This window comes from Pavona decussata, unplaced genomic scaffold, assembly GCF_977016875.1.
Source record: "Pavona decussata unplaced genomic scaffold, jaPavDecu1.1 SCAFFOLD_40, whole genome shotgun sequence".
In the NCBI taxonomy this organism is placed as follows: Eukaryota; Metazoa; Cnidaria; class Anthozoa; order Scleractinia; family Agariciidae; genus Pavona; species Pavona decussata.
Window position 1 is genome coordinate 2,387,813 of NW_028145462.1, and position 12,094 is coordinate 2,399,906.

The 12,094-nt window shown below is 38.0% G+C and overlaps 1 protein-coding gene and 1 long non-coding RNA gene across 2 annotated transcripts in view; one reads left to right on the forward strand and one right to left on the reverse strand.

The window, feature by feature from the left end:
• The window catches only part of LOC146483171 (uncharacterized), a 221,800-nt gene that overhangs the window by 25,115 nt on the left and 184,591 nt on the right, over nt 1-12,094 (reverse strand). The gene's annotated exons all lie outside the window — the stretch shown is intronic.
• Nucleotides 1-12,094, forward strand: part of LOC146483173 (integrin alpha-7-like) — a 37,260-nt gene that overhangs the window by 515 nt on the left and 24,651 nt on the right. Inside the window, exons 2-10 of the mRNA XM_085106355.1 lie at nt 38-168; nt 3,736-3,815; nt 4,284-4,416; nt 5,097-5,182; nt 5,972-6,026; nt 6,550-6,621; nt 9,433-9,477; nt 9,960-10,000; nt 10,264-10,415. Coding sequence (XP_084962481.1) covers nt 38-168; nt 3,736-3,815; nt 4,284-4,416; nt 5,097-5,182; nt 5,972-6,026; nt 6,550-6,621; nt 9,433-9,477; nt 9,960-10,000; nt 10,264-10,415 — 795 coding nt within the window. The remainder of the gene's footprint in view (nt 1-37; nt 169-3,735; nt 3,816-4,283; nt 4,417-5,096; nt 5,183-5,971; nt 6,027-6,549; nt 6,622-9,432; nt 9,478-9,959; nt 10,001-10,263; nt 10,416-12,094) is intronic.

A 12,094-nucleotide genomic window follows, 5' to 3' on the forward strand; every position in this document is an offset into this window, starting at 1 on the left:
TTGTGTTTGATTAGAATTCTCTCTGTGGTCTTTGCAGGCTTCTGGTTGGAGCGCCAAAGGGTAACAGCACTGCGTTGTTGAATAATGGCATAGTGAATCCCGGTGTTGTGTACAAGTGCGACGTCAGAAACGACGATAAATGTTCTGTGATTCCGTTTGACACAAGAGGTAAGAAGTGCAGGATTATTTTTTTACTATACTTTTTCATTCATTGTTTTGTTTAAAACGGTTTTCGTAAAAATACATTGTAGCCTTTATTACGATGAATTCTTTCAATTGATTCCTAATCTTCGAAGGTCACGAACTGAAATCACCTTAGCTACGTCCGCAAGCATCTGCGTGGCTATGCTGTCCCAAATTCCTTTAGAATGAGACCTTTCCAAAGGAAAAACTTTCCCTATAAATGTCCAAACAATGTTTGGTTTTAAATTGTTACGTTAATTGTGAAATTTCTGCAGTTTATTCATTACGCAAAGAGAAATGTATTGTTGATCAGTTCGTTTGGAGGTAAAATTTAAGAAACAATAATTAATACGGTGTTTTACCGAAGAAACGTGATTTTTGTTTAATCTTCTCCGAGATAATAAACCATGATTCTTGCAAGCTCACAGTCTGTATTACTAGAAAAAATTTGAAAGGTTTTATTTTCTCAAAGTTTGTCAGCTTTCCTCCGCGGTTCTGCTGTTGTGGGTAATGTTGACTGTTGTGTTCCCAAAATTATCGAGATCGCTTGTGTCAATAACGCTTGCTAATGCAGTCAGAACTAACACTTCTTTTCATCTTTTAAAGTGCCAGAAACTTGATACTGCTTGTTGACTTTTGTGTGTGTAAACTATTAGGTTTTTTTAGCCGGTTAATTTACGCACCGAAGGTTCACCGATGGCGCGTTCTTTATGGCGCTAGCAAACTTTCTCGACTTGTTGGCTTTTTCAGCTTGAGGACTGCCGTGTTTTCTGGTGTGCCCACTGGGGGTTGACTTAATGATTTTTATGCTTTTGTGTCAGCTGGAAACAAAGCGATCGCCTGGAAATAAAGTTGTATAATTATTTGCTGATTGAATCGGTGTTTCCTTTTCTATTCAGAAACAAAGCATAACATTCTACCCAGCTGACATTTATTTTATCTCTACTCTGACAAAATGTCACTCTTAAAGCCTGTCCTTTGTCCGTACACATCGATCTATTATAATGATATTGTTAAATAAATTCATCTTGCGGCTATGTGGCCGGCAGATGTTTTTCTTTAAATTGAAAAGCAAACTTTGCATTTTTTTAAAAGTTAGTTTCGCCGTTTTCCTTACATAGACGATCTGTCCTCGGTAGAAACCTTTCAGTGATCGATTGATCTTTATTAAATAAGGTATCGTTTTCTAATTTTCGATTGTCGAGGACATTTTTAATTTTCTACGCTTGCAACAGGAATAAAAACGGTAATCATATAATGATACAAACAACAGTTCCAAGGTTCAAAAAACTCATTTTCTTAAATACACTTTTTAATTAAAATAGATCAAAAGCTCTATACACATAAAATTAGGCTTTTACGAGCCATTATCCACTCGGAATTTTTTCCACCTTGTTGTGAATTATTGTTTTGCTAGTTTTCTTTTCTCATACTGTATGTCATTGACTAATTCACTTCATGCTGTCAAAAATTTGTTTTGAAATCGACCCGCAGCTAAATGGAAGCCACTGATTATCCAAATTGTCATTTCAACCAATGACAGATCTAATGTAAGGTTTCTAAGAAAACCCATTTTAATTTAAGCCACAGGATATGAGAATATTTTATCCTACAGTGTATGCTGCTTGAAATTCGTCTTTAATTTGTACAAATGCATTTGAAAATTCTCTTTTTTACCACTAATTTTCAAGTGTAGATCTTTCTTCAGACATAATGAAAATTATATTGTTTTGTAGAATTTTTGTCGAGTTCACGGTATATTTTTATGTCCACTGTATTTATTTTATTTATTTTGTCTTTATCCTTTGGTTACATATGTACATCTGTTATTTATTTTTATTTTCAGTTCTTTTCTTTTCACATCTGCACATAAATGTAATATACAAGTACACAGTTTTGTAAATTATACTTGAATACGATGAATGTATGAATGTAATTATGCACAGCATTTAGGTGGTTGACAACTCACAGTTGATCAGCATGTTCCCATTTGTAATTTACGACATTAGTGTGATATATCTGAAAACCCAGCATGTGCACGTCACCTCTGTTGATTCACCAGAGAGCCATGTGTGTTGTCACTTGATTACCAATGTAATTACGATTCTTTACTCTGTAGGTGGTATGTTTACAGCTACTGCCAACATTTCTTGGAAAGTGAATATAGCATTTAGCAGGGGGTAATTGGAAATTTAAGTGTTTCAATCATTTGACAGGATATTAAAAAATTCACTTTTAAAAATAAACTTACAACGTCTGAATTTCAATTACATGTATTATCATGATAATCCTTCCTGCAATAACTGTATTTCTGATGAAGCAAGTCATATCTGTCAGATAATTTTTATAGATTTGTTTTTATTTCTGGACTTGTATGAATGTGGGCTTTTACTTTATTTATTTTCTTTTATTATTGTGATCGTTATTTTTGTGCTGTTGAGAAACAACTCTAGCTAGCAGCCAGAAGTGGACTTTGAACCCAGAACTTCTTTGTTACGAGTCCAGCACCCCTAACCACTTGGTCATGCTGCCTCAATTGTTAGGGATGTTTTAAGAATAGAAATTAAGCCACAAATTTAATAAGCCAACTTCTACATTGCATAATAATGAAGGTGTATGTGGAATGAAGCCCTAAGTGACTTTTGATGTAAGGTGAAATTCTCCTTTTGTTTCACATGCAAATACAAGGGAATTTGGAAGGAGATTCTATCAGTTTATCAGAAGTCACTTAGGGCTTTTTTCCAGGCAACCCTTCATTATTACAACCCTGTTACATGTACATGTAGTTAATCTTTGAATTATACAGTGCCTGCCTCCATCTTACATGGGAGGGACTCAGGTGGCATGCCTTAGTGGCTAGGGTGCCAGACTTGTAATCTGGAGGTCGCAGGTTCAAATTCTGCTTGGACTACTTGGGTTTGTTTCATGGTACCCCTGTTGTCAAATCCAAGGGCATGATCTGTAAATAGCCAACTGGTCTGCCTTCCCTCCAATTGGAATTTTTAACAGATATTATGTTCAGTTTGTGTATATTTGGTTCAGTCATTTTACAGTGTCTCTTTTAAACACAGCTTAAGTAAAGAGCTTATTTATTGTTTATTTCTTAACCCAAAAGTGTTAGTACCCCTCCCCTTGTGCCTTGGACAGAATTGACTGGCCCTCATAAAGATGTGGCAGTTTTTCATTTGGAGGTTTTGTTTTTGAAAGTACACTTGGCAGTTAACTTTTTAAGCCCCAATATTCTCCTCATTTTCCTTCTTATTTTTCTTATGGAAATAGTTAGGAGAATTTGTTAAAACATCAAGATCTTTTGTCTTTGGTGATCATTTCTTTTCCTCTCATAAGCCGAATGCTTGATCAGGTTGTGATATTGTGAAGAGAAATTGCATGCTTGTCACTGTCCCGGCGTAAAGGGTTAAGGAAGTTCATCGAAACTTGTACAAATTTTTCAAAGGCCAGGTGGAATTTCATAGAGTGGGCACCCTCTTGGTTTAAAACCCGTGAGGTTCTGCGTACTGGTTTAACAGTTTACATTGTATCTTTTTTCTTTAGGTGACAACAGTGAGGACCGCAAAAGCAATGCATGGTTTGGTGTTTCTGTGATAAGCACTGGTCACAATGATATTGTGTTGGTAAGTAAACCAGGGATTTTAGGGACAGTGTCACCTAATACACAGATATTTTGTGTGTGGCGTTGAAGCGGTGACTGTGTGACAAAGGTGGGAGGAGCTATCTCTTTTATAGTGCAGTTCCTTGTGTGATGGTAAAGGGCAGCATCCAATTTTGCTATTGCCCATAGGTTTCGCACATCTTGGTCAAAGAAATTAATACAGTCCTGTTATGAATGGTACCTACATTAATTTTAGTAATACAAAGGTACATGTATTTTTGTGCGTTTTATGTCTGTGCATGAAAAAACAGGAACATGAATTTTGAAGCTTTTTTGAATTTTTGCTGCTTAAATAAATTCTCTCTGAAAATGCATGATTGCCCCCAGTTTTGTTTTTGGATTCCAATAGCCCTTGCTAAGAGCTTGGGAGGCACGCACCCTTAAATATATAATATGTAAAAGCTGATTTTTTTATTTGTGTCCTCTTTAGGCATGCAGCCATAGACTTCTTCAAATAAAGGGGAATTTTTATACCTATCCTGGTCGGTGCCTTAGAACTCAGAGTGTGTTTCTAGATCCAGTGAGAGTATTCAGGCTTAATTATTGTGACAAGGAAAACCAGAGTAAGTTGTTTTATTTGATGGTGCTGTTTAACCCTTTAACCCTTGATATATCAAAGAACAAATTCTCCTTTCTTGTCCCCATACTTAAGAGCATGCGTAAGTACTGGGGAGAAGTTATTAAATTAAAATATCAAGGAAATTCACCTTTAGTGATCATATCCTTAATTCTCATGTCCTCAGGGGTTGAATAAGTATTAATATTGCAAGGAGAAATTTGATGCTGATCACTGTTAGGGCTTAAAGGGTTAAGTATAGATGAGGTGGCACTCAGCTGTGTTCAGCCAAAGTTCTACTTGGCTTATATAAAGCTTGGTTAAGGAGGGGCAACACCACCTTAGTTTCAGTTTGAATGGCGAAAAAACATTTAAGCCGGTAGAAATGTTAAAATAATGGTCTGGTTTTGTTAACATTTACCCCATCAGTGCACAGAAACCACCATTTGTTTTTGGCTGAGATGGAAAGAGATTGCAACATTTCAAGGTTCCTGTGTGACTTGGATATTAAGTGGCTAACAAATTATAATAATGTCAGGAGGCATTTGTTTGCGGATGTTAGTGGCATGCGCTGTGGGAATGTGAAAGCACGTATGTGCAATTGAATTTGATTACACGAATTTGCTAGCTAATTGTTATAACAAAGGCCAATCTTCAAGTTCTTGCTTGTTTTTTGCTTTTGTGTAGAGAAACTCCTGGAAGGAGGCAGTGAGACAATCAATTATCAAGATCATCAGTACTGTCAAATGGGAGTTGGCCTCTCGTATGTAAAGGTGAGAAAATGTAAACAGGCATTTTCAGAAGTTGGTATGCTGCTAGAACTTCTCTTAGCATTACTGTGTGTGTACCTAGTCATGTCACTTCCTTTGTCATCTCTCCCTTCCTCCCTTCGCTTGTTGGTTCATTGACCTGTTTATTCAACATATTCTTTATCTGTTGAACATTTCACTCTTCCCTTCTTCCTTCCTTCACTTAAACCTTCCTCACTCCCCTCCTTCCTCCCTCTCTTTTCCCTCTCTTCCTTTCTTCCTTCACTCCCTTTCCCACTTCCTCTCTCTCTTCCTTCCTCCCTCCCTCCTTCCCTCCACCTCCTTCCTCCCTCCCTCCTTCCCTCCCTCCACCTCCTTCCTCCCTCTCTCCCTCTCTCATTCCTACCTCCCTTCCTTCCTTCCTGCCTCCTTCAGTCCCTCCACCTCCTTTCTCTCTCTCTCCCTCCTTCTTTCCTTCCTTCCTTCCTTCCTTCCTTCCTTCCTTCCTTCCTTCCTTCCTTCCTTTCTTCCTTCCTTCCTCCCTCCTTCCTACCTCCCTTCCTTCTTTCCTCCCTCCTTCCCTTCCTCCACCTCCTTCCTCCCTCCCTCCCTCCTTCCTACCTCCCTTCCTTCCTTCCTCCCTCCTTCCAACTCTTCCTTTCCTTCCTCCAGCCTTCCTTCCTCCTTCTTTCTCTTCCTTCCTTTCTTCTTTATGAGGAAAAGCCCTTTAAAATCTGAAAGGGAAACTTGCTGGGTCCTCAAAAGTCAATTTCTAGAATGGTCACTGACAGAAATTTTCCTCACTAATTATAGGATGCTTCAGGGACTGTGCCAATAATAGGAGCTCCTGGTGCACTGAATTACCAAGGTTTGTATTTTAAGCGTGATGAACAATATTTATTCGTACAGTACTCATGAACACATCACAGAAAGGTGGCCTTGATTTGATTTGTCTTGGCACATTTGAAATTTTAATACTTGTTTGTTGAAATTATTGGTTCAATTTGTTTGCTTGTTAAAGGGATAACCTTGGGGATATTAAGCTAACTTTAAATCAAGTTTTGAGCACCTTTTGTCAAAATGGATAAACCCTACACTTTGGAGCTATAATTTACTATAGAACCTGGTTAATAAACCATGGTTGATCTCTTACTCCACTATGGGTTTCTTCAGAGCTTTAGTTGGATATCTGGTGCTCTTAAATTGTGATTCATCCCTGAGTCTGTGTTGAGTATTTTGACTAGAATGGACTGGTTTTGAATTGGCACAAACGTAATGGTAAAACTACACTCTTACCCTATTGCTTGCAATGTGAAAATAGCTGGGGAAAAGCATTAAATTATAGTCAAGCAATGTTTCTCTGTTGATGATTTCTGGTTTGTGGCTTTCAGGAGAAATCATTTATCATGATAGGAGAGAGCAACATGCAGTAACAAGAAATGCCAGTGCTCTCGGATATCAAGGTTAGTGGATAGGCCATATTCATATTCTCTGCCCTGGAACTGGATCTACACGTAGCTTTCAATGGAGCCTTTTGCAGGGGAATAATTATATTAAAAATATTTGCATGTCTGAAAAGATTCTGCCCTTGAACTGGATCTACGTGTACCTTTCAATGGAGCATTTTGCGAGAGAATAATAATTATATTAAATAATATTTGTATGTGTGAAAACAAAGATTTTTCCCCTTAAGCCTTGTGTTCAAGCCAGTTCCAGTTCAATACATTGCATACGAGGTACAAATTAACCCATGTGTATATGTTGTGGTTCAATTCTATCCTTGGTTTGAATTTTATCTTCCTATGCATGGTAATGTATGATAATGAGTTTGAAACAATGGAAAATAAAATTTAAACCAAGGATAAAATTGAACCACAACATATTCATGTACTAAGTAGGTTGCATTTAGTTTTATGAGCTTGGAACTGTAAGGAAAATGTTCCAAGTCCAGAGTGGAAGTGACTTTTTACATACCAGGGACATTTACCATTTAGTTAACCCATTAACGGCCGAGGCGCCCAAAACCGGCCGATAAAATTCGCACGTCCGCGCTAGGTTCCTGCCTCCCCTAGAAGGGATAATTTTGTCCTCTATTGTTCTAATTGTCTTTAGAAAAGACTGACCAATCAGAATCTATCGTCTGCGCATATATTTTTAGGTCTTAGGGGGGTCTAGACACAAAAAGGTTTTTGTCTTCCGAAAATATCAGATTTCATCGATAATGGCGGGCCACGCGCTTTACGCTTAAATATTCAAGACGCCAATTTCGCATTTTCCAAAGGAAAACACACCTTTTCGAAACGGTAAATCGAAAGAGGAACTTCTAAGGAATACTCGACAGTTTCAACAGCGGAAATCCAAGCATTAACGGCGAAGAAATTATGCTTCGAGGAAAATTTGTAGTTTTACCGAGGCGACGAGCTGGCGGACATGTCAAATCATTATTTTCGCCATGGACTTTCTTGGTGATGTTAGAGCGTTTCTCGCAATACAACTCACAAAGAATTACAGGTTTGATTGTGGATTTGTACTGAAATACTATTCTAATTGATCGATTCTTCGTATTCCGAACAGTTTTCGCAAAAGTTTTGAAAAACGTGCTCCGCACGGGTCGATAAATTCGCTTCAAAATTGACTCGCAATTGCTTCAAATCGCTTGCGAGTCGGTCGCCTCGCGGCAAAAATTATACGCGTTTTCTTCTAAGACCTATACAAAGACTTATTTGAATAAATGTTTTAATTAGGAAAGCTGTATTGCCTGTTTTTCTTTCTATTTTCATTGATGAAACGTGATAACTGCCTAATCTTGCGTAAACAAACACGTCTCCTCGAGAGCGGATCAAATTACTGCCATGTGATGCGAGGATCAAATTTCATCAAATTTTCGAAATTTTTACCTTCAGCTTTGTTTTTTGGGTAATCTTTAATTCGCAGGTAGGGTATTTTATTCGACAATTAGAAATTCTAGCTATTTAAGACCAAAGGAGTGCTGGTTCTTTGACCCAGTAAGTTGTCAATTTTTACTGCACATTGGGTTAATTATTAACAATATGCTAATTTGTGAAAATGTCAAAAACACGTGGGCTGCAATGGGTTAAACTCATCACAAATAGATGAGTTTGGGAACTGGTGCCTAAAAGGTTAACGGGGTGCCAGATGCAATATGCAGCAAGGAGGTATCCATGGCAACCCTGGTAGTGGGAACCACCCACACAAACAGCCGCTAACCAGGACCGTCACACTGAAAAGAAATTCAGTGGAAACCAACTTACCTGAAGAGATACTTACCACAAGGTACCCACACCCAGAAGGGAGGGAGGAGAGGGCGCAAGAATCCGCAAAGATTCACTAAAGAGAGCAGTGAATTGATCCGCAATAATCAGCTGAATGAGTGACGCGAGTAATGCAATGAACAACATTTAGGGCCCTGCAAAACCCCTAGTGGCCACCCCGCAGGTCACATGCAACTGAGGGGGGAACCAGTGGCTGCATTGGTTCGAGTTTAACTTTGTCTAAATTATATTTAGCCACATCTAAAATTTTCTGTTTAACTGCAGTTGAAATACAGATGGTCGGCCAGATCAAATGGAAATTTTTCGAAACAAATGGACATACTCCCCTTCTCCGACTGGAACAGATATTGCTGTCCATTTGCATATAATTTCTATTTCTATTTTGTTGTCTTCTTGTGCCATCATTGCGGAGATAGGTCCAGAAACCAGAAATGCATGCTAAAGAGATGCATGAACTGTATGATGGACATCACAAAGTGTCCCCTACCCTAAATTCGTACTAAAACAAATAATTCTGTCAAAGACGAAGTCATATGAAAACGTCAAAAAGGTCTGTCTTATATAAAGTACCCAAAATCAGGGTTAGCTGCATTTCTGGACATAAGCGTCATTGCGCCATCACAGTCATTATGTTCTTTTATCTACCAATGAGATTGTAAGTTTGGAACGACTGGAGAAAAAAAGCCTACTTTCAATTTAACGAAGGAAAGTTGCAACGGCATGAATAGGAAGCACCCTAGCTGGATGCTGTCTTAGTACTTAGGGTGTTTTCATTAGGGAAAATCCAAGCAATTCAATTTCCTTGGATTTCACTTTCACCCCCTTCCCCCCCCCCCCCCCCCCCCACACACACACACACACACACACACACACACACACACACACAGGTTTGTTACAATTTCTGCATTGTACAGGACTTCTACTTGGTAGCTACGCCAAATTGTTAATGCTGTTGTTAATTACCATTGATGTCCCTTACAGGGTACTCGGTGTCACCTGGACATTTTTTCAAGAAAGATAAAAATGGTTAGTTTTTAGCTCTTTAATTTTAACTTTTTTCCTTTTGCAAAGTGCCATATTGGATGCCTTGGAGCTACACAATTATAAACATTTTATTCCATTATTATATTAATACTATATATGAGTTTAATATTGACCATCGCATTGTTCGAAACTATTCAAGAAATAATTAAAAGAAGGCTGGTTTTGTTGAAAAGGGCATGAATCAACTGCAAGAATACTCTAGTTAAAATATGAAGTTCTCCATTTTTGGGTAAAAAAAACCTGACTTTACTTGTCCGGATTGAAAAAAGATGGATGGCTAAAAAGCAGTGTCATTTTCAGTTGTAACTACAGTCAAGGCTAATATTTATCACGTGATCTATGCTGTTTACTCTCAAAGTGAAAAAGATATGTGTTGTTGTTTATTAGTTACAATAATTATTGCTAAGCATTCATTTTTCAACTGCACAACTTGCGTTTTAAAATGTGCATGTTTTGGTTTGCAGATATTGCTTCCGGGGCCCCAAGATTTAATCATCATGGAATGGTGAGTGACTTAATATAATTATAATATAATTATATTCTATTACTCGGCCCTGTACAGCTCTTTTAACAATAGGCCATACATGTACATATTTAGCAGGATGTCAAGAACAACAAAAACAACTTTCTTCTCTTTAACTAACCCATTTTTGCAGGAAAATGCTTGAGAAGCCACAGGTTGCATTTTTAAAGACAGGTTTTGTTGACATCTTCATGTGTTGTTTTCAGTTAAAGTTTATTTAATAATGTTTATCTTTTTTTGTAAAGGTGGTCCTGTTTAGAAGCTTGAGTCCAGGAAAATTTCATGCTGACTCAAAAGTAATTTTTCCGCCACTAGTCAAAGTTGGGGGCAAGGATTGGTACCAGCCTGGTACAGGGTTTGGTTATGCCGTCTGTGGAGTTGACCTCAACAATGATGGGTGAGTGTAGATATGTAGAAAAGGAAATCATTGAGCACAGTATATAGAAGCACATGGAAGTCCTGTGTAGTAGCTTTCTTTTGTATCGAATTACATGCACACTCAAAAATAGGGACTTTGAGCGACTATGATGCAGGCTACGCCAACGAAAATGACACTTGAAAACATACAGACGATCCTCCCGTAAGCCACCACCTATAATAAATTTTAAGGGTATGTGGTCGCTTACCAGAGGTCAGACCACTGGACTCTACAAGGGATTCAATCTGATTAGTTTATTTCAGTGTAAAGTATAGTGAATGTGTATTCTATCAATGTTTCAATGCTAAGCTATATCGGGAGACACTTCCCGTAGCTCAGACTGTGAAATTTATGGCATCCGCTGTAATGAATGATGTCACAGCGACAAATTTTTCAATTTCCGCCCGTGAGAGATACAGCAGATTATGTGTCAAGTGGTCACCTACGGGAGGTTAAAAACAATTGAAAATTTTAAACATCATCTCTAAAAGTGGTCACTTACGAGAGGTGGCCGCTTACGAGAGGTGGTCACCCACGAGAGGTTTCATCTGTAGTGTTTTGACTTGAAAACTTTGGTATTTTGGAAAAGTGGTCGCTAATGAGAGGTGGTCGCTTACGAGAGGTGGCAATTATATTCATGTTACTTGGACTACTTCGTGGTTATTCCAATTCATTCAACTTGTACAATGTAGCCAAACTATGTCATTATGGGCTCATGTTCTCCACAGAACCTTAAACTTAGTCATTTCATGTTTCTGTTTTGCCGTGGATGGCAAAGAAATGTATCAAAATTTATAACACAGGCCATTGTTTATCTCATTAAATCCTACTGTTTTATGACATTCTTTTTGCCGTTGTCGTACAGTATCACGCTTAAACTCCCTAATAACAATGTAAAACCACATCATTCAGCAAAGTGGAACAATACCACTGTCAGCAAAGTACTGCTCAATATCGTTCCTCAATTTGAATGTCACACAATGTCTTTCGTGAATTGTAAACAGCGATTCAAAAGGTGGTGCTGCATTGTAGGTTTTGTATTATTTTAATTTAATGCAAAGTCACAAACCCCTATTACTTTGGTAACATACAGTAGTATAGTCCCTAAGAAGTCTGGGAGTCAACTTTCTTTACAGAAAAATTTCACATTGTTTTTCGCCCTATGATCCCTGTAACTGTAAATTAGAGGCTGGCTTCAATGTTGTCACCAAAACATTTGATCACTGAAAAAAGTGTTCACTAATTTATTGAAGTGCGCATAAGGAAATGAGAATCACAGTGATTCTGTGATTTAAAGAACAAATGATACAATATACTGTAGTGCAGACATTTGTATATAGCCTGGTGTTTACATCACTCTTGGCAGAAGCAAAAGCAAGCTTACACAACAGGACAGCTGAGGGAAGCAGATGGTGAAATATTGTTGTGTGACCAACGTGACATCTTAGTACCTTCACATTTTTAGGCGACTTGGGACTAAAATTGGTGTTCTCTCTTCTGTGACAACGTGAAAACCACAAGTGGTAGGAATGTTGCAATATAGAGTCATGAAAACGTGGCTGCCACGTTGGTCACACAAGGACAATTTAATTCCCATCCCAACACATCAGCCATCCTGTTGCATAAACTCGCTAATGATAATTGATGATCAAAATAAA